The sequence below is a fragment of the Papio anubis genome, chromosome 20 (assembly GCF_008728515.1).
Source record: "Papio anubis isolate 15944 chromosome 20, Panubis1.0, whole genome shotgun sequence".
NCBI lineage: Eukaryota > Metazoa > Chordata > Mammalia > Primates > Cercopithecidae > Papio > Papio anubis.
The window spans coordinates 46817240-46842899 of record NC_044995.1 but is presented as its reverse complement, the minus strand read 5'-3'; the positions used below and the strand labels follow the sequence as shown (position 1 = coordinate 46842899).

The following is a 25660-nucleotide window of genomic DNA, read 5'->3' as shown; positions in this document are numbered from 1 at the left end:
CTCCGTCTCAAACAAAAACAAAAACAAAAACAAACAAACACCACTACAGTGTGAGGGTCAAATCCAGCCTGCCTTCTGTTTTTGTATGCCTAAAAATCCTTCTTTCGTTCTGAGATGGTTAAGAAGATGAACAAATAAAACAAGAGGGACATTTTGGCTAATATGAAAATCATATGTATCTCAAGGTGAGTTATTTGCAATCCAAACTTCAGTCAAGTTTTCTTGGCACGCGGCCACGCCCATTCCTGCACGTGCCGCTTTTGTGCTCCAGCAGCAGGGTGGGACAGTTGCAAGAGAGCCTAGCCTGCCTTGGCCTGGCCCTAGAAGCCTGAGACACCTGTCCCCCTGCCCCTTCCAGAGACGGCTTGCTGACCTCTGAGCAATGTGATCAGGAGGCCATGGTAAGTCAGGAGAAAGGGGCGTCCCCTGCAGGGTAGAAGCCTTCCCCCTACACGGCCCCAGATGCCCAGAGCACATTTGTGCAGCTCAGAGGGTCTGGGGGACAGTGCACCTCACCAGTCATGCCCCAGGGGCCTCAGATCCCCGGCCTGGCCCCTCACATGTACCGAGCACTCACCTGTCCTGGGGTACCGATACGAGTCCGTCTTCCTTTCTTCTAGTGCAGGAGAAGGGACGTGAATGACCTCCACCTCGGACTCATCGACTTCCTCGTATAGGATTCGCAGCGTCTTGAGGCCCTCTGAACCTTGGTAGGGGTGGGCAAACTGAGGATGCTGGCGGCGGAGTCCCTGCCATCAGCCCACCCTCTTCTGCAGCACCAGGGCCTGACGCTGGGCACCATGGGCTCTGAAACCAGAACCCCGGCTCTGCCATTCGCTAGACCATATGCCAGTCCCAACTCTCTGGGCTTTGGTTTCCTCCTCTGTGCAGTGGGAAGCAGAGCAAGGCTATTCCCAGCATGAACTGCATGGGAAGTGGCCACATGGGGTGTAACAGGCTGAACCGTGTCCCCTTTTAGGGCAACAGTGATATCTACAGTCGTTAAGGAACTCTCTAGGTGTTGGTATTGACAGACCACGGAAGTGGTTTGAAGTAAAAGGAGTAAGGGGCAGGAAGGACACAGACTGTGACTCCAGAAGGAAAAGCACGCCCGGGAGCATGTTGAAAAATGGAAGGGACCTACCTTCCCAGGAGGCTGTGGGGCACCACCAGTACCCAGTGAAGCGGTCAAACTCTTCCTGTATGACAAAGGTGGCCACGCCCGCAGACTTGGGGTCGTCCAGGACATTGGATAAACCTAGGGGGAGAGACGGAAAGCATCAACAAGGGGTGAGCAGTCTGCTAACATTGGGGACGGCCAGGGGCTCCAGGAGAGCATGAGAGAGAAGGAGAGAGAAGGAGGGAAGGAGAAGGAGAGAGGGAAGGAGATGGATGGAAAGGGAGGGAGAGCTCGAGCCGACTGTTTTCAAGCAGGGCTGCTCCACCTCACACTGCGGACACTGGGGTCCTCTTGGTCTCTAGGGTGGGACCGTCCAGGGCACGGCAGGGTGCTGAGCAGTGTCCTGGCCTCCACTCACTCCATGGCAGGCCAGGAGCACCCCTGCCCAAGTGTGCCATCTCAAAACGTCTCTGGACATCGCTGAGTGCCCAGGTTTGGAAAAGTGGGACCCGGGCTCATGGGACGGAGAGGCAGCGATCAGTGACTTGAAACCAGGACAAGGAAGGATGGGGTCACTTCTGGTGAGCAGGGGAGTGGACAGAACACACAGGAAGCAGGTGAGATGTGGCCTTGACTTGATGGGGCCAGACAGGCAGAGTGGAGGGGAAGGTGTGCAGGGGCAGAAACGCCCAGGAGCACCTGGCAGAGCACCGTGGCTGGGCCGACGCCTGCTGCAGAAAACCAGAGAGCGGCCAGGTGCGGTGGCTCATGCCTGTAATCCCAGGACCTTGGGAGGCCGAGGCAGGTGGATCATTTGAGGTCAGGAGCTCAAGAGCAGCCTGGCCAACATGAGGAAACCTTGTCACAATTAAAAAATACAAAAAAAAAAAAAAATATTAGCCAGGCGTGGTGGCGGGCACCTGTAATCCCAGCTACTTGGGAGGCTGAGGCAGGAGAATCGCTTGAACCCAAGAGGCAGAGGTTGCAGCGAGCCGAGATCACACCACTGCACTCTGCCTGGGCAAGAGCGCTCCGCCTGAGACTCGCTCAAAAAAAAAAAGAAAAGAAAAGAAAACTACAGACCTCCTGGGAGACGTGGCAGGCCACAGAAGGTCTGCACGGGAGCGTGGCTTGTGAGGGGTGCATGCAGGAAGACCCTGGCTGTGGGGGCAACAGGGCCTTCTGGAAGCTGGCCAGGTGGCTATGGTGGCCGTGCACAGGAGGGGCTGGCCCCACCTTGGTGGCAGAAGGTCAGCCGCCGCTCCTCGCCTGTCTCGATGTTGGCCACCCACAGGTCGCTGTTGTTGATGAAGGAGAAGAAGGCAGGGTCGGCAGGGCAGATTTTGGGGTCCATCCGGGGCCCTGAGCACTGGGTCTTGATTTCCAGCGGTTTCATAGGGGACACCTGAGGACAGAGACACCCGGCTCAGGGGGAGGGACCCGCCACGCCACCCCTGCACACGGCCAGGGCCGGGGCTCACCATGAAGCCGTTCTTGCCGCCATCGCGGCAGTGGAAGAGGCTGTTGCTGGCCTGGAAGAGGAAGAGGCCGCTCTCGCTGTGGAAGTCGTAGGAGGTGATGCCGAAGACCCCCAGGCGCTTCCGCTCCCTCAGCAGCTCCTCCTCCCGAGAGTAGACCCCATGGTGGGGCGTGGCCTGGAAACATACAGGCGACGGGGGCGTCAGCGGGCAAAGAGGATCCCCCACTGGCCAGGGCAGAGATCCTTGGGCTGGGGCATTCCCAAGGAATCTGACTTTGGGCCTTACCAGAGAGAACTTCCTGCACTGGGCAGAATGGGATGCCGGAGCCCCTGACCCAGTGGGTGGCCAAAGATTGCCAGCAAACCTGGCCCTGCAGGACTGGCTGAGTGTCCTAGGAGGTGGCGGGGGAGACTCTGGGGCCAGAAGCCTCCTCACTTCCTGAGCTCCCTCCCCACAGACCCTCTCCACGGCAGATGGGGCCCCTGGGATGGGCTGTCCCCTGCCTCACACCACCAGAGTGCTCTCTCTGGGTCCCTAGTGCCAATCTTACGGACTCCCCACCCTCCTACCCTGTTCACAATTCCTTCCCATCAAGAGCTTTCAATTTTGTAATCCCAGCACTTTGGGAAGCCAAGGTGGGCGGATCCAGAGGTCAGGAGTTCAAGACCAGCCTGGCCAATATAGTGAAACCCCATATTTACTAAAAATACAAAAATTAGCCGGGTGTGGGTGGCACGCGCCTGTAGTCCCAGCTACTCAGGAGGCTGAGGTAGAAGAATCGCTTGAACCTGGGAGGCAGAGGCTGCAGTGAGCCAAGATTGCACCCCTGCACTACAGCCTGAGTGACAGAGTGAGACTTTGTCTCAAAAAACAAACAAACAAACAAACAAACAAGCAGAATCTAAAGCAAAATTACCCCCTACACTCTGTGGAAAGTAGTGTAAATATGAGGACATTGGCTTGGGGATGCAGAGACAGGCCAAAGTGAGGGCCAGTGAACCAGTGGTGGAGAAAGTGGGAGTGCCAGGATCTCAGAGACAGGGTTAGATATCATTATTGTTACATTGTTATGTTTATGTTGTTACTATGTTATATTATTTTATTGTTACATTGTTACTATTTTAGAGGGGGGGGGGGGGGGGCGGGGATTCGCTATCTCCCAGGCTGGAGTGCAATGGTGAGATCATGACTCACTGTACCCTCGCACTCCCAGGTTCAAGCGATCCTCCCATCTCAGCCTACCAATTAGCTGGAACTACAAGGCAAGTGCCATCAGGCCTGGCTAATTTTATTTTTTGTAGAGACAGGGTCTTGCTGTGTTCCCCAGACTGGTCTCAAATTCTTGGGCTTAAGCGATCCTCTTGCCTCGGCCTCCCAATCATCAAACACAAAAACACGCCAATGCAAAAGGCATTTTTCCTCCCTCAACCATCCCCAGAGAGCCAACACTGGGTGAGATTAATAATTAACCAGTCTCTCCAAAAGGGCCTCAAGCCAGGTTAATTCCCAGTCTTTGGTGATGCAGTTAAAAGAAAGAGATGCTTTTGGTAAGAGTTTCTCTGTCGCTTGAGTACAGGTGGTCGTGGGGAGGAGGGAAGGCTCACCCGCCACAGTCCACAGGACGGAGGGTTTGCGGAAACCCACAGCCGGTGGGGAAGAGAGGTGACCGAAGGTATGTATGGCCTGTGGGGCTGGCCTTTGCCCACCTCCTCGCCCACGGTAGGGCCCACACCCAACAGCACAGCTCACCTGGAAATGATCCAGCATCTGCTTCCAGGACAGGAGCAGCAGAGCCTCTTTCCGGACCTTCTTGGGAATCTCAGAGTAGAGGAGGGAGTTCTCTCGGCTGCCATATGGCATCCCTAAGGGGAGAAAGGAAACACCCAGAACGGGTACCCTGGCTCAGGATGGGGAGATGCCCTCAGCCACGATGCTGACTCCCTGCGGCTGGGCCTAGCTAGTTCCCTCTGCTTCTAGAACATTCTGCCAGGCCGCTGGCGGGAAAGCCCTCCCAGGAAAGCTATGGATCCTGGGTTTGTGTATGTAGGCAGTAGGGTCTTCCACCTGAGATACTTCTGATGAATCTCATGGCCCAAATTACTGAAGAAACAGTACACAAGAGGCTGGGCACAGTAGCTCTCGTCTGTAATCTCAGCACTTTGGGAGGCCGAGGCGAGAGGACTGCATGAGCCCAGGAGTTTGAGACCAGCCTGGGCAACACAGCAAGACCCCGTTTCAAAAAAAAGAATAAAATAAAATAAAATATGGCCGGGCACGGTGGCTCAAGCCTGTAATCCCAGCACTTTGGGAGGCTGAGACGGGCAGATCACGAGGTCAGGAGATCGAGACCATCCTGGCTGACACGGTGAAACCCCGTCTCTACTAAAAAATACAAAAAACTAGCCGGGCGAGGTGGCGGGTGCCTGTAGTCCCAGCTACTCGGGAAGCTGAGGCAGGAGAATGGCGTAAACCCGGGAGGCGGAGCTTGCAGTGAGCTGAGATCCGGCCACTGCACTCCAGCCTGGGCGACAGAGCGAGACTCCGTCTCCAGAAAAAAATAAATAAATAAAAAAAATAAAATAAAACAGACAGAAGAAAAAAAGAAAAAGAAATCGCACACAAGAGAACAACAAGGGCAGTCAGGAACAAACATCCAACTCTCAACAGGTTGGGTTCAGCTCTCCAAGGCCCTTCTTTATCAAGGCTTTTGCAGAGGACAAGAATTAAATTAATGTAGGATTAGAGGGAGGGCAAAACCACCAAAAAGAAATAAGGGCCAGGCGACATGGCTCACGCCTGTGATCCCAGCACTTTGGGAGGCCAAGTCAGGCAGATGACTTGAGGTCAGGAGTTCAAGACCAGCCTGGCCAACATTGTGAAACCTTGTCTCTACTAAAAACACAAAAATTAGCCAGGCATGGTGGCACATGCCTGTAGTCCCAGCTACTCAGAAGGCTGAGGCAGGAGAATTGCTTGAACCTGGGAGGCAGAAGTTGCAGTGAGCCGAGATTGCGGCACTACAGTCCAGCCTGGGTAACAGAGCAAGATTGTCACAAAAAAACGGAATGGGGAAGCATGCACCTGGTCCAGTATTTCCCAACTTCACCCCTAATCACATTTGGGCCTGGACCATCCTTTGGGGTGGGGCCGTCCTGGGCACTGCGGGGCTCTGAGCAGCATCCCCGTCCTCCACCCACTTCATGCCGGGGCACCCCACAGTCGTGACAACCACACATATCCCCAGGCATCTCCCAGTGCCCCTTGCAAGGGCAGAATCACCTCCGACCTCAAACCACTGATTTAATCAAAGCTTCTGTAGAAAATGACAGTAGTGAGAGCTGCCAAGTGAGGCTTTTGGGTGGATTACATAAGTTAAGCAACATAAAGCTCTTGGCACAATGCGCGTGACCCTCTGTGAAATCAGCGTATTTCGTCAGTAGGGCGTGGCTTTCCATGTACGCGTGTCTCTGCGCTTGGGATAGGTCTTACTGGGGAACGCGCGATCAGGTTCTTAGTGGCAAATAAAATAACTGTATTTTCCAAATGCTCACGTCTTAGATTTGCTGGAAGACGGGACCATTGTCATTAGAAAAGGGAATGGCAGAAGCAGGATGGTAATCCCTGGGAAGCTTCGGTTTCCCCTCTCCATGCAACGCCACTGAAAAACCAGGACAGGGCTCCTCCAAGCATAAAGCTGTCCAGTGGCCCACAAACATGACATGGCTAACGACGAGTCACAGACAGCTCGGAGCCCTGGCCCCTCCTTGCTCTATTTTCAACCCTGAGTTTCTCCAGGAGGAAGCCTTGGATTGGTGCTGTCCTGTCCTCTTTTCAGGACCTCCTCATACTAGTCTTTTGTTGTTGTCGTTGTTGTTGTTTTTGAGACAGATTCTTGCTCTGTTGCCCAGGCTGGAGTGCAGTGGCACGATCTTGGCTCACTGCAGCCTCCATCTCCCAGGTTCAAGCGATTCTCCTGCCTCAGCCTCCTGAGTAGCTGGGATTACAGGCATCCGCCACCATGCTGGCTTTTTGTTTTTTTGGTTTTTTTTTTCCGAGTCTTGCTCTGTCACTCAGGCTGGAGTGCAGCGGCACGATCTGGGCTCACTGCAACCTCTGCCTCCTGTGTTCACGCCATTCTCCTGCCTCAGTCTCCCGAGTAACCGGGACTACAGGCGCCCACTGCCACGCCCAGCTAATTTTTTGTATTTTTTTTTTTTAAGAGACGGGGTTTCACTGTGTTAGCCAGGATGGTCTCAATCTCCTGACCTCGTGATCCGCCCGCCTCGGCCTCCCAAAGTGCTGGGATTACAGGCTTGAGCCACCACGCCCAGCCTATTTTTTGTATTTTTAGTAGAGATGGGGTTTCACCATGTTGGCCAGGCTGGTCTACACTCCTGACCTCAGGTGATCTGCCCACCTCGGCTTCCCAAAGTGCTGGGATTACAGGCATGAGCCACCACACCCGGCCCTCGCTTGCTAAGAGAACAGGAAAGCCACAAGCTCACCGCCTCCAGGATTAGTGCTTAATAAATAATATCTGTGCCATTTTTATTTCTCGTTATAGGCAGCCGCAGGGTCCTCCAGTTTCCCCCTGCTTTCTTTCTGTGTCCTGACTGAAATATCACAGAGTGTCCTGACCTCTGTGGCCCAGCCAGTTGCAGGTTTTTCCCTGCAGGCTTGAACCAGAGCCTAGAACATTCCCAGGCACCGATAAATACCGAAAGCCAGCCCCGGCCCTGAGCCAAAATCCTTAAACCCTCACATAAACTCTATACCCTGAGCCCCTTGCCGAGGACACACCTGGCTATAGAATGTGCTTTTCTCTGATGCCCACTGCAAGGACACCGAAGCCCACCCTGCACCGAAGGCCCCTAGGAAATGCTTTGGATTCATCCCCCTGGTATTTAGGGTTCCTTTCTTTGGAATCCCAACCAGCCCCATCTGGGGACGGCTCAGGGCACTTCCTTGTGGGAACTCCTCTGCCGCTGCCTTTGGGGTAACTGTAGCTGCGGGTTCAGTGGGATGAAATAGAACCTTCTCACTATTCACAACAGCAAAGACACGGAATCAGCCTAAATCCATCAACGGTAGACTGGATAAAGAAAACGTAGTACATATGGCTGGGCGCGGTGGCTCACGCCTGTAATCCCAGCACTTTGGGAGGCCAAGGTGGGCAGATCACGAAGTCAGGAGATTGAGACCATCCTGGCTAACACGGTGAAACCCCGTCTCTACTAAAAATACAAAAAAATTAGCCAGGCGTGGTGGCGGGTGCCTGTAGTCCCAGCTACTCCAGAGGCTGAGGCAGGAGAATGGTGTGAACCCGGGAGGCGGAGCTTGTAGTGAGCCAAGATCACGCCACTGCACTCCAGCCTGGGCGACAGAGCGAGACTCCATCTCAAAAAAAAGAAAGAAAATGTAGTACCTATATACCAGGGAGTATTATGTAGCCATAAAAAAGAATGAGCTCATGTCCTTTGCAGGGACATAGATGGAGCAGGAGACCATTATCCTTAGAAAACTAATGCAGGAACAGAAAACCAATGCAGGAACAGAAAACCAAATACCACACGTTCTCACTTTAAAAGTGGGAGTTAAATGATGAGAACACACGGACACATGGAGCAGAACAGATACTGGGGCCTACTGGAGGGTGGAGGGTGGAGGGGGAGAAGCAGACAAAAGAACTATTGGGTACTAGGCTTAGTACCTGGGTGATGAAATAATCTGTACAATAAACCACTGTGACACAAGTTTACCTGTGTAACAAACCTGCACATGTACCCTTGAACCTAAAAGTTTGTTTTTTTGGACAGAGTCTTGCACTGTTGCCCAGGCTGGAGTGCAAAGGCACGATCTCGGCTCACTGCAATCTCCACCTTCTGGGTTCATGCGATTCTCCTGCCTCAGCCTCCCAAGTACCTGGGATGACAGGCACACACCACCATACCTGGCTAATTTTTCGTATTTTTAGTAGAGACAGGGTTTCACTGTTAGCCAGACTGGTCTTGAAATCCTGACCTCGTGATCCACCTGCCTCGGCCTCCCAAAGTGCTGGGATTACAGGCGTGAGCCACCGTGCCCGGCTAATTTTTATTTTTATTTGTTTTTTTGAGATGGAGTCTCGCTGGAGTGCAGTGGCACGATCCCGGCTCACTGCAAGCTTCGCCTCCTGGGTTCACGCCCTTCTCCTGCCTCAGCCTCCTGAGTAGCTGGGACTACAAGCGCCTGCCACCATGCCCAGCTGATTTTTTGTATTTTTTAGTAGAGACGGGGTTTCACCATGTTAGCCAGGATGGGTTTTTTTTTTTTTTTTTTTTTTAAAGAAAGAAACAGCAACTTCTAGTTGTGGCAAGGAACACAGGTTTCCCACACGTGATGAAGCGTGCTTGTGAAGTACAGTAGTGATGGAAGGATACACTTAAAGAAAAAGATTAGATTAACAGGGTTCCTTTTAAAGTGTATTTATGAAAAATGCAAAGTTCAGTGAGATGTGTGTGGGAAGGAGAAAAATCGTGCGGAGAGTCAGGGGTGAGCAAAAGAACCCAAGTGCAGGAAACACGACTCAATCTCTCAGAGCCCTTGACGCTGCCGGGATCCCGACCGTCCGGCCGCCCGTGGGGATGAGAGTTGAGTGATGTGTGATTTCGTTCGTGTGAAATGTCCAGAATAGGCCAATCCACAGAGACAGGAAGCGGGTTCATGGTTGCCCAGGGCTGGGGAATGATGGCTGATGGGGACGGGGTTGCTTTTTGGGGTGAGGGAATGTTCTGGAAGTAGACAATGGTGATGGCTGCACAACTCTGTGAATGCACAACTAAAAGCCACTGAGTTTCACACCTTCAAAAATGAAACCATGTGAATTACATCTAAATTTTTAAAAAGCACCCTGGGCCAACAGGAGGGGTGGGAGGGATGGGAGGGCCTGGGCAACTGGTCCACAGGGACTCTGCGGGAGAGCGAGAGCTTTCCAAACAGGAAGTCAAACCCACAGACTTGCCAAGGACACCAGGGCCACCTCCCTCCAGGCTGATTAATCAATGATCACCAAATGGCCCCTGCCAGCACATTCCTCGGGTGAGCTGCTGCTGGCCGCACCATGATGGTGACAACCGGCCTTTTGAGGCAAGGGCTGGAGGTGACTGCCAAGAGCTGTGGATTTCTGATGCCCCATCCCTCCTCGGACCTCCCTCACCAGCTCTGCCCCTGCAAACACGCCTGCTGCCAACCTGTCACCCACCCACGCCCCGGGGACCCAGGCCTGCGCAAACACCGTTTCCCTTCACTGCACGCTGTGGCCTCATGTGGCTGGCCTGGTGGGGGATTGTGATCCACACAGGGCTGGGCTCTCCCCTGGGTCTCGGCCTGGGACGCCGGGAGACAGGAATTCTTGCTTTCCCTTCCGAGGGAGTTCCAGAGCTGTCTGGAACCCTGTGGCCTCCTCCAGCCACAGAAGTCACCGTTTGCAGTGGGGAGAGGCCGGTCCGCATGGGGCAGGAGTGGGGTTGGGAGCGTTTCCCAATGCTGCAGTCTGAGGCCTGGAACCTGGGCCAGCCCCAGCCCATCTTCCCAGCAGCAGGAACTGCATGTTCCCCCGCTGCTCCTGCCAGCCTGACGCTGGGGGCTTCATCATGTGGATCTGAAAGAGGCCTTCCGGAGGGGCCCAGTGATTAGCTCCTCACGCCCCACAGCAAACCTGGTGCCTGCTGAGGACACGGGTCCCCAGAGGGAGCAGAGGGGACAGGTCCCATGCTTTGAGCAGCAGGCCAGGCCTGGCCTTGGAGTCTGGATGCTGGGCTAGTGCTAAGAAGTGTTATTATTACTCAGAGGCTGTGGGGAGGCCTGCCCCGAGAACCTGGATGTGACGTGAGCTCAGTGCTGCCCCTGACAGTGTTAAGTGACAGACTGGAGTAGGTGAAGGGTGAATGTCACCCAGAAAGGGGCAGTCTGGTTTCTGAGCTGCTCTAGGTACGTTCTGGGGTTTCTGCCAAGTTCATGCCCACTGGGGTGGGCCCTCAGTACCTCCAGGGTATTGTGAGGACCTGCCCATCCGAGCCCCAGACACCCACAAGCCACAGGCGACCCGACGACCTCATCTATGCGGAGTCAATATGATTCTTTGTCTCGGAAATTTGGAGAAAGTTCCTCCGTTTCTGCTGGTGGCTAGAACCTGAGGCGTGGAATCCCAGGGGCTGTGGAGGGTTGTAGAAGACAGGCAGGCAGCCAGGTTGGGTGGACCCATGGAGACGCACACACGGGAGGATGTCTGGCTTCTGGAAGGCTCCGGTTCTCAGGTGCTGCTTCCTGAGGTCCAACAAGCTTTCTGCTCTTGGATTCCATGAGATGCCCCTCCACCTTTACTCCAGGGGTACTTCATGGCTCAGACGAGCTTGGAGAGTTTCTGTACCTTTTAGCAGCTCGGCGGAGATTTGAATGACGGACCTGACAGAGAGGTGTCCGCACCCTGGGGCTTGGGTGTGGAGGCTACGTTACACAGAGAGACAAGCCTGTGCAGCTGGGATTAAGTGAAGGCTCTTGAGCTGAGGAGATGATCCTGGATTACCCAAGTGAGCCAGATGGCATCATGAGTCCTTATCAGAGGGAGGCAGGCCAGGCACGGTGGCTCATGCCTGTAATCTCAGCACTTTGGGAGGCTGAGGTAGGCGGATCACCTGAGGTTGGGAGTTTGAGACCAGCCTGGCCAACATGGAGAAACCCCGCTTCTACTAAAAATACAAAAATTAGCTAGGTATGGTGGCAGACACCTGTAATCCCAGCTACTCGGGAGGCTGAGGCAGGAGAATCACTTGAACCCAGGAGAGGTGGAAATTGCAGTGAGCTGAGATCGCACCATTGCACTCCAGCCTGGGTGACAGAGCGAGACTCCATCTCAAAAAAAAAAAAAAAAAAAAAGGCACAGGGGAATTTCAGACAGAAGAGGAGAAGGAGAAGGACACTGTGTGACCATCAAGGCAAGAGGTTCCAATGTTGTGGCCACAAGCCAAGAGATGCCGGCTGCAACCAGAAGCTGGAAGAGGCCAGGACTGGTACGTTGATCTTGAATTTCTGCCCTCTAGAACTGTGAGAGAATCACTTTCACAATGGCAGCCACAGAAAAGTCCTCCAAACACCCTGACCAGGACAGCAACCCCAACGGGAGCAAGTGGCCGGGGATGCCACGGGATAAAAAAGGGGCAACGGCCCATGGCAGCCTTGGTCTGGACACTGGCCGTCGTAACAGCCAACCTCTCTCAGGTTATTGAGACTCAAGCCATTTCAGTCCAATTTCTCCCAGACTGGAGTTGGCCAGCATTCTTAAAGGCCCAGACAGCCTGGGTACAGAGGCTCACGCCTGAAACCCTAGCATTTTGGGAGGCTGAGGCAAAAGGATTGCTTGAGCCTAGGGGTTTGAGACCAGCCTGGGCAACACGGCAAAACTTCATCTCTACAAAAAACTGTCTGGGCATGGTGGCACGTGCCTTTAGTCCCAGCTACCTGGAGGGCTGAGGTTGGGAGGATCATCTGAGCCAGGGAGTGCCAAGCTGCAGTGAGCTGTGATTACACCACTGCACTCCAGCCTAGGCAATGGAGTGAGACCTCATCTCTAAAAAAAATAAAAAATAAAAGACAGTAAATGTTTTTGGCCACGTGGGCCATATGATCTCTGTTGCGGTGACTCTCCCGCGGTAGCTTGAGAACGGCCAAAGTTGTCAGGAAACTAATGGGGACCAGGAAAACCTGACTTCTGAAGAAGGCTGTCGCTTGCCGACCCATTCTGGATGATTCTTCCTTTTAAATTCTTTGTTTGCCAAACCGCCATCTGATGCCCACACCGGCCTATCTGTGGAGAGGGACTGCGCTGACGGGGGAAAGAGGACAGCCACCTGGTGTCCACCTCGGTCACTGTCATTAGCACGTGGTCAGCCACAGGCAGAGGATGACAGCCGTTCACTGGTTCCAATGCTGGCTGGGGCCGCAGCACATGCAAGCCTGGGCTCAGAGGCTGAGGGCCCCACCCTGAGTCCCGTGGATGAGCGCAGCAGCCTGGATAAGGATCCCAGCGCCACCCCACCCCCAAGGAACACTTGGCGATGTCTGAGGACGTGGCTGCTCCTGGCATGGAAGTGGGTGGAGGTCAGGAACACTGCTCAGGACCCTGCAGTGGTCGGACGGCCCCACCCCAGAGAATGATCTGGCTCCAGTGTCCGTGGTGCCAAGCGGGAGAGACGCTGCCTGTGGTGCCCAGCCATGTGTCACGCTGCTTTCAAAGACACAGGCCTGGCTGATCTCTCCAAGGTGTCCTTCCTCCCAGCTTTTAAGGCCTCTGGGTGCAGTGGGTACCATCCGGATATCCGCTGCCTAACTCATGGGAGCCAGGCCCGCCATGGCTGCAGAGGCTGCTGGAGAACATGCAGCCTAACCCGCGCCCTGAAGGCATTTGTGGTGCAGAGGAGCCCAGTCCCATGAGGCACTGCAGACGCTGCGGAAGGAGCTGCATGCAGGCACACGCCCAGAGGAGGAAGTATTGATCCAGGGCCTGCAGCAGGGGCTGCAAGCGTGTGGCAAGTTGCCCCTGTGCTGTCACTGGCGGCAGACCAGCTTCCGCCATCCAGGAGGCTTTCCTGGAGCCTCAGGATCCTTCCTGATGCGCCTCCGTGGTAAGCTGCCACTGGAGTTACTCCCAGCTCCCTCTAGGAATGGTTCAGTCCAGTCCTGTTTGTCACGAGCCCCACCCAGCCCGGACCAGGTGGCTGGGAAGTGACTCAGGGGGTGGACCCAGCTGACTAGCACTGGAAACAATCTCTGGGCTCGGAGCCACAGGGCCAGCTTAAGCCATGGCATCCTGGCCACACAGAGGAGCGGGGCTGCCCTGTGCATGGCTCCCTGCACAGCTGATCCTCCGGGGACCTCCCCACCCACCCTGGGCAGCCCTTCCCTGTAGTCAGAGCCGTCTGTGGCTGAGCCTTGAAGAACAGCACGCCCAGGGCCCGGCCATCCGAGCACATCTTCTGACTCCTGCGGACCTCTGGGAACAGAGAGGACCAGGGCACCGCGGTCCCAGATGCTGTCCCCACCCAGGCGGCCTGCAGGGCCCGGCTTACCCAGGTAGTAGAGGCGGTGGGAGTGGGGCCCAGACTCATCCGTCTTCTGCACAAACTGGAAGTCGTGGGGCGCCTTGTTAACAATGAGGCCCGAGTACTTGCGACTGCCGTGGATGATGCTCCGGAGCCCGTCCCAAGAGTGCTTCTGCACCTGGAAGCGGGCGGCCGGGTCATCCGTGGCGGCTGCGTCGCCTCGGTCGGCTGTTGGGGTCCCGGTGGTGGCCATCCTCTCAGCCCCCTCGGAATTCAGCGAGAAGCTGTGCGGAGGAAGCAAAGACCATGAGAAAGGAGAACTGCTTTACCTACGAGCTGCTCCAACACTGCCCCTTGCGAGGCACTCAGGCTCTTCCGGACGAGCCCACCCCTGCCGCTTCCCACTCCCTAAACCCTTCTTGGGTTGGTCCACCTCCACCTCTCTCCATGTCACCAAAGCTGCTAAGATTCAAGCCACCATCACCTCTCCAATGAATGATTTTTAAAAACTTTCTTCTTTTTGGAGATGGGGGTCTCAACTATGTTCCCCAGGCTGGTCTCAAACTCCTGGCCACAAGCAATCCTCCTGCATCAGCCTCCCAAGTGGCTGGGATGACAGGGGTGAGCCACCATGCTGGGCTTTGGCTGAATGACTGAAACCACCTCCCACCAGGATATTCCACATCCACTGCCAAGACCCCATCGCTTAAAACCCTTCCTGGTTTTCCACAGTCCCCGGGGTCACAAGCAGTCCTCGCCACACCTCAAGGCTCTCGCTGACCCCTGCCACAGCCTTGAATCTCATCCTCCTTATTCCCGTGCCCCAGCCAAACCAGCCTTCACTCAGCTCCTCAAACAGGCCGAGTTCCTTTCCACCACAGGGCCCCTGCACATGCTAGCCCTCCTGCTCGGAGTGCATTTTTCCTCACTTTACTTAACTTCACATATATATATATATATATATGCTTTGTTTTTTGTTTTTTTTTTTTTGAGACAGAGTCTTACTCTGTTGCCCAGGCTGGAGTGCAGTGGCATGATCTCGGATCACTGCAGCCTCTGCCTCTCAGGTTCAAGTGATTCTCCTGCCTCAGCCTCCCAAGTAGCTGAGATTACAGGCGCCTGCCGCCACGCCCAGCTGATTTTTTTGTATTTTTAGTAGAGACGGGGTTTCACTATGTTGGTCAGGCTGCTCTCGAACTCCTGACCTCAAGTGATCCACCTCCCTCAGCTTCCCAAAGTGTTGGGATTACAGGCGTGAGCCACTGCGCCCGGCCTGCTTGACCAACTTCTAATCAGACCTCAGCTTAAGTACTTGGCAGGCCCTCAGAAACCTCGCACAACCATCCAGGCCGAAGCTGGTCCTTCTGCTCACCTTTCACACGCCACCTGGCTGCCCCCCTCCATCCACCGTCATCACAGTGGTTATTTGTGGGACCCCTGTCTCCCCCACATCTGTCCCATTCACAGCTGTGCTCCCAGAACCTTAGCTGGTGGCTGGCACACGGCAGGCATCCTGCGGAGCACTGTGGAATGACTATCTCTCACCGCGCCCGCGGGGAGACACGCTGGGTCTCGGGAGAGGCCCGGGAGTGAAGGAATGAAAAGCCATCCTGGTCACCTGTGCTGTTGGCTTGCTGTCCAGCCAGGAAGACGTTTGGCCTTCACTGGAATTTCCAGAGCCTCGGGATGGGGGAGGTGCAGGTGAGAGGGTGAATGGCACACACTTCCCCAAAGAACATCCCACTCGTTCCTCCCACTCAGGATACTCTGGATCTGCAAAGCAGCCACCACGAGCAGCCGCTGCAGTGTCACAGCTCCCGCCACCCCACTCCCGCCCTCACCTGACTGGACTGGCCAGGCAAATATTTGTTTTACAGAAGTCTAAACATGGCCGCAGTGACCCAGTTCTGCAAGAGCCAGTGGTCTGGAAGGGGTGGCACCGGGGCCGGTCTCACTTCCCTCTGTGGGCTCCGAGTGACTGCCGACCTCGCCAGAAGCCCTGTCCTCTGGGACCAACAGCTTGGCTTGGGGAAGTCGCTGCTCGCTCGGAGGAAGTGGGAAAACCCGAGGGAGTGGACAGCAGGGACCGGGTGTGAGAGAAGTAAAGGGCAGAGACGAGCGGGCTGCCTTGACTCTGCGGCGTGCCAGTTCCGGAAAGACTCTGCCTCTTGCCAAGGGGAGCCCCCACAGGCTGACCAATGCAAGAGAAAGAGCCCCAGCCCGCTCTGAGAGGGAAGGGGAGAAAGAGCGGCAAGGACGTCAACGAGCACCTTTGGAAGATCAGGACCTGCAATTGTCACCTCACTTGGGCTTGTGACAGCCCATTCTACAGGTGGGGAAACTGAGGCTGGGAGGGCATTGGAGCTTGCTCTCAATCAGAGCCGAGTGAATGAGCAAAGGGGGTTTGAAGGAGGCAGCCCAGCCCCCAGCCTCCCACTGAGATGCTGTGTGACAAGCCCAGCAATTGCAGCAGGAAAAGCCACAGTGCAGCCCCGAGAGCTTCCCGTGCCACACTGCGAGACACCTGTGTCCTGAGGGAAGGTCCTGGAAGCCAAGGAGAGTAGAAGCCACCTCAGCACGGGACATATGAAAGGCTCAAGGGGCAGGGGGCCCCTTGGGAAGGGGGCTTCTGGGTATCACGGCTGTGGGCTGATTTCTGGAGGCTCCTCTCCAACTCGACCCCAAAGAAATGACAGGGGAAAACGCTTCCCTCGTTTCCTCCTACTCCATCCAGGCTGAGCCAGCGTGTCCTGCCCTCCAGCCAGGAGGAGCACAGTTTGTTCGTTCAGCTCCTGCTGAGATGGAACTAAAGACACGAACCAAAGGATATCAGCACTTACAGGGCTCTCAGGTCACCAGGATGTCCTTGCCCACTGCAGAGCTGCAGTTCCCCTCTAGGGCAGCGGGGAGCCACGAGCGGTGTTAGGCAGGGGCTGGGACCAGGACCGCCTGAGCACTCAAGAACCCACACCGTCCGGAGCACTGCTGGCAACAAGCCCAGAAAACTGAGCCCGGGGAGCTCCTCTGAGTGGCCTAAGCACCCCTCTAAGCTGTGCTGCCCCAACTCAAGCCTGGCTCACGGCAGCAAAGAAAAGATATGACCTTCAGAGCTCCCAAAGGGGCCACCCGTGCGCGGATAGCCTGTCTGGAAGCACCTACAGAACCGCGTGCCTTATTTCCACTGCAAAGAACAATAAAGATGATCTTGCCTCTGATCACCACAGATAGCCCAGGAAGCAAAAATTCGATCCCGGAGATGAGAAACGAAATGAGACATCGTGAGAAGCTTCCAGGAATCTTCTGGATGTGGCTAGACTCTTTAGCTTGAGCTTCCAGACAGGCCGAGGCTTGGTGCTGGAGCCTGGCCCTCTGCTCACCTCTCTTCTACCCGGAGGCACAGCCCGGACTGCAGAGAGGCTGGCGAAAGAGCGAGGGAGCGAGCGCGGGCGAGCCTGTGACTGGCTTTCTCCACCTAGCACCACCCTGTGCTGTGGTTCAGGGGAGTCAAGAGTTTACACAGCTGCAGAGATGAAAGCGGATTCCAGGCCACTAACTCAAGTCTACCTACTCCTTCCTTCAGCCAATCAGCTGGGTGCCTCTGCTCTAGACCTTCTGGCACGGTCTCTGTCAAGGCTGGGTGGCAGATCTGTGATCTCCTTTTTAAATTCTTCATTTTTTTTTTAAGAGACGGGGTCTTGGGCTGGGCGCGGTGGCTCAAGCCTGTAATCCCAGCACTTTGGGAGGCCGAGACGGGCGGATCACGAGGTCAGGAGATCGAGACCATCCTGGCTAACACGGTGAAACCCTGTCTCTATTAAGAAATACAAAAAACTAGCCGGGCGAGGTGGCGGGCGCCTGTAGTCCCAGCTACTCGGGAGGCTGAGACAGGAGAATGGTGTGAACCCGGGAGGCGGAGCTTGCAGTGAGCTGAGATCCGGCCACTGCACTCCAGCCTGGGTGACAGGATGAGCCTTCTAACTAAAAAATTTTTTTTTTAAGAGACGGGGTCTTGCTATGTTGCTCAGGCTGGTCTCAAACTCCTGGGCTCCAGCGATCCTGCCACCTCAGTCTAGCAAATAGCTGGGATGAGAGGGGTGCAAGCCACTGTGCCCAGCTCCAAAGCTCTGTGATCTCTGTGTCTGAGATGGTGCTTTGGTGGCGAGCAGGGGCGCGGGAGTAGTCAGAGATGGGGGAAGTATTCGGACGCCCAGAAGGAACCGTAGATTCAGTGCTGACTGTGGTTCTGAGTTCGGGCCGACCACAAGGTGATAAGGCAGACAGAAAGGCGGGAGCCCCTGGCTGGCGTGGGGCAAGGGGCGTATGGGGGTGGTGAGGACAGGGTCCTACCCATGCACTAGATGGGAAAATGCCTCAAGGTGGACTTTAGGCAGCTGGCCTGGGCCAGGCAAGTGCTCCTGCAAGTGGGGGCTGCTGGGGAAACAGCATGTCATCCTCTGTTCTACCAAACTGCCCCCAGCACCGCCTGGGCCTTTAGCTTTGATGAGCAACCTTTAGAGTCACCCAGCAGCCTGTGCCCAGGTGGGACATTAGTGTGTGCAGATAAGGGAAGGGACACAGATCCCCTTCAGTAACTGACCCCTAAGGCATGTGCCCACCAGACACTAGAACCGCCGGGTTTTAGAGCCCACGGCTGGGCCAATCATAGCCCTTCACACCGTCCCTGTCTTCCCCGGTCCATTCTTCAATTCCCTTCCTGACTGAGCATGCTCCATTAAAGCAAACACGCCTAAGAGTATTAGAAAATCGAGGCCAGGCGCGGTGGCTCACGCCTGAAATCCCAGCACCTTGGGAGGCCGAGGCGGGTGGATCACGAGGTCAGGTGATCAAGACCATCCTGGCTAACGTGGTGAAACCCCATCTCTATTAAAAATACAGAAATTAGGCCGGGCGCGGTGGCTCAAGCCTGTAATCCCAGCACTTTGGGAGGCCGAGACGGAAGGATCACGAGGTCAGGAGATCGAGGCCATCCTGGCTAACACGGGTGAAACCCCGCCTCTACTAAAAATACAAAAACTTGCCGGCAGGTGACAGGCCTGTAATCCCAGCTACTCGAGGCTGAGGCGGGAGAATGGTAAACCCAAGAGGCGGAGCTTGCAGTGAGCTGAGATCCGGCCACTGCACCTCGAGCTCATGCATAGAGCGAGACTCCGCCTCAAAAAAAAAAAAAAAAAATACAGAAATTAGCCAGGTGTAGTGGCAATGCCCCAGCTACTTGGGAGTTGAGGCAGGAGAATCGCTGAACCCGCAGGCGGAGGTTGCAGTGGCGCTAAGATCGCCAGCCACTGCACTCCAGCCTAGATAGAGTGACTCCGCCTCAAATAAATAAATAAATAAATAAATAAATAAATAAATAAAATAAACAAACATGGGCTCAGTCAGGTTGAATGGCCTGTCCAACGTCACCCAGCGAGGAAGGGGAGTGGAACCATCTCTTGGAGCCCCAAACCCACATCGTTACAGTGAGATCAGTGGTTCTCGCTCAGGAGTGAGTCTGCCCCCAGCAAAACTTGGCGATGTCTGGAGACATCTGTGGTTGTCTCAACTGAGGGGAGTCCTGGCATGAAGTGGGTGGAGGCCAGCGACGCTGCTCAGCACCCTGAAGTGCCCGGGACGGCCCCACCCCAGAGAACATTCCAGCCCCAATGTCCACAGTGCTGAGGGGGAGATCCCACACTAGGCCATGCTGCCTCCTCGCTCGAAATAACCAGAACAGCCTTGGGGACCTGCTGGGGAATCCAGGGGAGAGGGAAAGAAGGGGCCTTCCAGATCTCAGACTGTTGGGGAATTCCGGAAGCTGGGCCACATCTCCACTGATCAGGGCCTCCAAAGCCAGCCTCACCTTCTCCAACTTCCGGTGTTCTCCTTGTCCAGGCGCAGTTTCTTAACCTTCCGCATTAACCGCTCGGCTGACTTCAGGAGGGCAGGGGTGCCTGCGGGCAAGCAGGAGAGACCAAAGGGCTGCAACCCCGGCAGGTGGGGAGTGGGCGCTCCTGCCCCCTTTGCCCCCTCCCCATTTCCCCAGGCAGTCCTCCAAGCCTCCACGAGCACCCTGAGGCCAAGGGCATTCTGAAGAGACGATGCTTCAGGCCCTGCCCTGAAATGCGGGCGGTGCTGGGCATTTGCCAGAGACGGGCATCTTTCTCAACAGGAGGTTCCTTTCAAGGTGTGAAGTCCCTGGGAGTTTCAAGTGACTCCAGGGACACCACACCAGGGCACTTCCTGGAAACAGAAGAATCCCAAATTCCTCACTGTGGCCGCTCCCTGATGGCCCTGGTGACCTTGCCTACTCGCTTCGTCCTTGACCGTGACCTTTGGCCGTACTTGCCTCCTTCCTGTCCCTCAACACATCCGCTTGCTCCTAGCACACGGCTTCTGCACGACACGCCCCTTGGCCTGAGATGCCAGTTCCCTGCTTTTGATATGACTTGCTCCTTCTTGCCCTGTGGCTCCTGATACCACCTCTTCAGAGCTCATTCCTGAGCGCCCCATCTGAAGATGCTACCTGACTGCCCCCATCACTACACCCGGATGCTGACACGATGGCCTGGACCATCATTCCAGTGGTCCCCTTCCCCAGGGAGAGTGGCTCTCACCTGGGGGCGATTCGGCCCTCCAAGGGACACTGGATGATGTCTGGAGACATTTGCGGCTGTCACAACTTGGGGGTGCCCCGGCATGGAGTGGGTGGAGCCCAGAGACGCTGCTTAGCACCCCACAGAGCCCAGGATGACCCACTCCAGAGAAGGATCCCACCTCAAATGTCAGCAATACCAAACCGGAGACCCCTGCATCCATTACTTGGGGAGAAATTTGAGTTCAATGCCTACGTTCATATTAATACTGGAATAAACTTTCCAGGGAACAAGCATTCTAAACGAGGGGGACCCCCCAGCTCCTGGGATTCACCTCCTGTCTTCTTCCCCACTCAGGGTGAGGATTTCAATGTCTGCAGCCTCCTGGGACCTTCGTAGGGCAGAGGATCATGGGACACAGTCTCTTGAGGATTCATGGAATCCCCTAACCCAGGGAGTCTCACCTGGGGATAACTGGCCCCCCCAGGGGATATTTTTGGTAATGACGACTGGGACGGTGCGGGGAGGCATGTGGCTGGTGGAGGCCAGCGATGCTGCTCAACCCCTACAGTGCACAGGACAGCCCCCCTCCCACTCCTCTGCCAGGAAGGACCCAACCCTAAATATCAGTGGCAAGGCTGAGAAACCCTTCTGTAGGTAAGGGGGCACTCCTCACGGGAATGTCAGTTCCACAGGGCAGGTCACATCTATCCTGGTCCCAACAGATCGCCTGAGCCCAGACTATGCCTGGTCCTCAACAAACATTTCAGGTTGAATGAACGAGCTACTGTCCTTTCTTGGATGCTGTCTAAAGTCAAAGGGGCCCCTTGTTTGGCTGGTGCCCAACTACCTTCTCAGACAAGCCAGGTCCCATGATGGGCATTTGCCCAAAGGCGTAAAGAAGAGAGGGCCAGCTGGGTACAGTGGCACACGCCTGGAATCCCAGCACTTTGGGGGGCTGAGGTGGGCAGATCACCTGAGGTCAGGAGTTCTAGGCCAGCCTGGCCAACATAGTGAAACCCCATCTCTACTAAAAATACAAAAATTATCCGGGTGTGGTGGTGCAAGCCTGTAATCCCAGCTACTCAGGAGGCTGACACAGAAGAATTGCTTGAACTCAGAAGGTGGAAGTTGCAGTGAGCTGAGATTGCGCCACTGCACTCAAGCCTGGGCGACACAGCGAGGTTCTGTCTCAAAAACAAAAGAAAAGAGGGAAGCACATGGGGACAGGACTGAGATCGTAAGGGAAGAGGTTAAGCATAAAGTCACCACGAAAAATCACTGGCTGCAATCTCAGTCCAGTGGTGAAAAGTGTGGGCTCTGGTCTCAGAGAGAAGGGTTCAAATCCTCACTCTGCCACTTCTGGGGAAGTCCCTGAACCTCTCTGAGCTTCCACTTCCCCAGCAAGAACATGATACGACAGTATCTACGCCTGGGGCCACAGAAGGAATTAAATGAGACTGCACACACACAGCTTTAAAACAGTGTCTGATGTAGCACAAACTAAATGATAGCTAGCGCTGTCAACTAAACAAGCTACTCAAAACCACAGGAAGCGGCAAGACTCAAACTAAAGTCCTTTCAGAGGCAGAATCCACACCATTTACTGACCAGGTCAGGCAGTATAGGGGGATACAGGCACCCCTCCACCAAATCCTGTCAAAATCAGCACTCTCCCCTTCCTCTCCTCAAAGCCTTCAGAAAGCTCCTTCCAGGGGCAGCTAGAGGGGGACAGGGGTGGAAAGAAAAGCCTCCAGCAGGCACACAAAAAGCTGCAGCCACTGCCCTGCAGAGGACAACCACCCAGGGCCATAAAAATCCATTTCCTGACAATCTCTATGTTCTAGAGCAGGCATAGGAATCCCACCAGCCCACACCCCAGCCTTCCTGGCTGCCAAATCCCAGCACAACTGACCTTCTAAAGGGTCCAGAGAGCCTCCATTCCAGCTGCAGGTGTGGGACACAGACCTTTATAGGAGAAACGTGTCATGAAGGTGGCAGGTTAATGGAAGCACCGGTTAGCCATTCAGCCTCCCCCACTCCGGAGCTGCAGACTGCCAGGCCCCATTCTACCTGGCTAGATTCTAGCTCTGCCTCCAAGCTCTGCAGCACCGTCTGCATGCCCTGGACAGAATCTGGGAGAAGAGCCATCCCACGGGCCCCGATTCCCCCGGGACCCAGCAGAGGAATGCAGGGATTGGTGCCTACAGTCCACACCTCCTGGGCTTTAGTCCCAGCTCCTCGAAAGCAGGTTGGTTCTTGCCGGGGAGGCAAGTGACTTCCTCCTGGGGCCCCTGGGGAAGACCAGGGGGTGGAGGCCAAGGGAATAGACCGCTTTTGATGGCTCAGAGGCGGTGTGGACAGGGAAGTGTCAGGGCTGGCCTAAGGCTGTGTGGGAAGAAGGTGGGCGGCTGGACAGGCCTGAGAAGGGAGGCTGACGGAAGGGGAATGGACCCTGTGGGCTGGACCCTTGGAAGACAGCTATGCTAACCACTACACCACCAACGCCTCGGCAGGAAAAAGAGTCTCTGGATGTCCTTAATAAAGGGATCAAGTAGGGTTGAGGATCAGGACTGGGTCAGGGGAGACCAAGCCTTGGGGAGAAGGTTGGGGGAAGGGGTAAAGGGGTGAGGACAGGATGCAGGTCGAGGGAGGTGGCCTCTGTGCACATACAGCATTTGCATGGGGAGAGGGAGGAGATCGGGACCTCCAGAGCCTGCACGGAAGGGGAGAGGGTGTCAAGGTCTGCAGCAGCGAGGTCGTTCTTGGGTGCGGCCACCTCCGGAAGGGGTCAGAGCCTGGAGGCCTGGGCAGCAACGGGATGGGTGGGGAAGCCCGACCGGGAAAGGGAGAAACTGGGAGGTGGCCTGGCCAGTGCAGGAATCGGGGAGGGAAAGAAGGTGGAAGGGGGCCTGGGGCGGAGGGGAAACGAGGCAGGGGGCTGGAGGGACCCGCAGACGGGTGCATGGAGGCCTCGGGGTGCGGGGAGGCCAGGCGATGGCGAGGGCAGGGTCAGGGCCGAGGCGGGACCGGTCAGTGGCGGGTTCAGGGTCGCGGCCGGGACGGGACGAGGCGCGCGGGCGCTACTCACCGGGACGTGGGGCGGCGGCCGGGCTGGGCAGGTCGTCCCGGGGCCAGCGGCGCCTCACGGTCGCGGCTCCATGCCCGGGACTGCGGCCCCGGAAGTGGCGGGCGCGGGGGACGACAGCGGCGGCGGACACAGGGGACCCGCCGGCTCAGGCACCTTTGACCCGGAAGTTGAGCGGCCCAGGCGGCGGCCTGGGATTGGACACCACCAGGCACGTACCAAGGCGTCCGCGGCGCTTAGGGGGGAACCCCGCGGCGCGGCGCCGGCGGCCTAAAGTGCGGAACGCCCCATGAACGACATCTTCCGGTGGGGTAAGGAGAGACACCCCCGTGTGACTTGGTATCATTCAGTCAAGCCCATGATATCCTACTATTAAGGATATCCGGAGATGGCATTTGTTACCGTGGCGTTGGTGGTATAGTGGTTAGCATAGCTGCCTTCCAAGCAGTTGACCCGGGTTCGATTCCCGGCCAACGCAGAACAGGACGTTTTGCCACTTTGAGTGTACTTGTTTTTGAGACAGAGTCTTGCACTGTCGCCCAGACTGGAGTGCAGTGGCGCGATCTCCGCTCACTGCAACCTCTACCTCCCAGGTTCAAGCGATTTTTCCTTCCGCAGCCTCCCAAGTAGCTGGGATTACAAACGTGCGTCACCACGCCCAGCTAATTTTTGTATTTTTAGTAGAGATGATGTGGGGGGAGGGGCGGTTCACCATTTTGGCCAGGCTGGTCTCGAACTCTTGACCTCAGGTGGTCCGCCCTCTTCGGCCTCTCAAAGTGCTGGAATTACAGGCGTGAGCCATCGCGCACGGAAAATTTTTTTAAATCCCATAAAACTTTCTAAAAGGCAGGAGGAAGTCGGAAGACAAATAATAGGACCACAATCCAGAACTTATGTTTCGGTGAATTGCAAATAATATTACTTCTCCGGTTAGGGAAAAGAGCAGAGCTGTTTCCGCCCGGGATCGAACCGGGGACCTTTCGCGTGTGAGGCGAACGTGATAACCGCTACACTACGGAAACCGGTAAAGGTCATACTTCTTTGAACTCTCATATAGAGATGATGGTGCAGAGCTAGTTACACTGTAGCACTCCAAAGAAATACTGGCTGTGGTGAGCTAAGGCAATATCCGCTCTTCCTGAATACCTGTTATTCCACTTGATACAGTAGAGACCCAAAGAAGGAAAATACGGAAGACAAAAAGAAATCCAATAAACACCCTTTCCAACACACACACACACACACACACACACACACACATTTATTACTTTATCATAAATCCACCTTGCATTAAACAGTGAAAGTCCACAAAACCAGCCGGGGTCAAATGAACCTTTTCTTGGTTCATCTCATAGCTAAAATCTATACTTGACATCACATTAGTTTCTGCAGATAGTCACCATTTTGCTTTAGATCAAACTACTTTTTTGTTTTGCTTTGTTTTTTAAGAGAGAGTCTCATTCTGTCGCCCAGACTGGAGTGCAGTGGTACGATCATCCCTCCCTGCAGCCTCCACCTCCTGGGCTCAAGCGATCCTCCCACCTCGGCCTCCTGGGTAGCTTGGACCACCTTGGACCACAGGTGTGGACCACCACGCCTGGGTAAATTTTTTTAAATGCGTTTGGTAGAGACGGTGCCTTCTAGCTGGGACTACAGGCGTGTGCAATCACGCCCAGCTAACTTTCGTATTTTTTTTAATGGAGACTAGAGGGCCTACACTATGTGGCCCACCCAGGCTGGTCTCCAACTCCTGACCTCAACGTGATTCGCCCGCCTGCAGCCTCCCAAAGTGCTGGGATTACAGGCATGAGCCACCGCGCCCGACCCCAGCTACACTGTAAAAGAGCTTTCTGAAAACGAAAAACTGTGCGTATATGTGTTTATATGCTAAATGCAGGAAATTTAGGAGGAAAAACAAAAAACAAGCCAGACACAGAAGATCATTTAAATGTAATTAAAACGGGTTTTCATCTCATCACCCAGAGCGCGTTACACGTTAAGGCAATCTGGTTTCTCTTTCTTGCCTTTCTCTTTTTTCTTTTTCTTTTTCTTTTTTTTTCTGAGACGGAGTGTGGCTCTGTCGCCCAGGCTGGAGTGCAGTGGCGCGATCTCGGCTCACTGCAAGCTCCATCTCCCGGGTTCACGCCATTCCCCTGCCTCAGCCTCCCGAGTAGCTGGGACTACAGGCGCCCGCCACCTCGCCTGGCTAATTTTTTTCATATTTTTAGTAGAGACGGGGTTTCACCGTGTTAGCCAGGATGGTCTCGATCTCCTGACCTCGTGATCCGCCCGCCTCGGCCTCC

At 55.3% G+C, this 25660-nt stretch overlaps 1 protein-coding gene and 2 non-coding genes across 5 annotated transcripts in view; 1 reads left to right on the top strand and 2 right to left on the bottom strand.

The window, feature by feature from the left end:
* Window positions 1-23545, bottom strand: part of DPP9 (dipeptidyl peptidase 9) — a 52062-nt gene extending 28517 nt beyond the window's left edge. For 2 of the 3 annotated variants that reach the window (XR_004180416.1, XM_003914702.5), the window contains exons 1-9: window positions 23361-23545; window positions 22185-22237; window positions 19537-19627; window positions 13704-13960; window positions 4351-4463; window positions 2602-2775; window positions 2357-2525; window positions 1145-1258; window positions 578-706 (exon numbers count right to left, since the gene is read on the bottom strand). Coding sequence is in view for 2 of the 3 variants with exons in the window: in XM_003914702.5 (XP_003914751.1) it covers window positions 578-706; window positions 1145-1258; window positions 2357-2525; window positions 2602-2775; window positions 4351-4463; window positions 13704-13960; window positions 19537-19592 (1012 nt within the window). In the remaining variant the exon portion in view is untranslated. The remainder of the gene's footprint in view (window positions 1-577; window positions 707-1144; window positions 1259-2356; window positions 2526-2601; window positions 2776-4350; window positions 4464-13703; window positions 13961-19536; window positions 19628-22184; window positions 22238-23360) is intronic. The other variant, XM_021930553.2, reaches the window with a different exon arrangement.
* A 218-nt stretch (window positions 23546-23763) lies between these two features.
* Window positions 23764-23835, top strand: TRNAG-UCC. The gene has a single exon. It is a non-coding gene; the product is annotated as a tRNA-Gly (tRNA).
* Window positions 23836-24306: 471 nt separating this feature from the next.
* Window positions 24307-24379, bottom strand: TRNAV-CAC. Its single transcript has one exon. It is a non-coding gene; the product is annotated as a tRNA-Val (tRNA).
* Between the last annotated feature and the right edge of the window lie 1281 nt (window positions 24380-25660).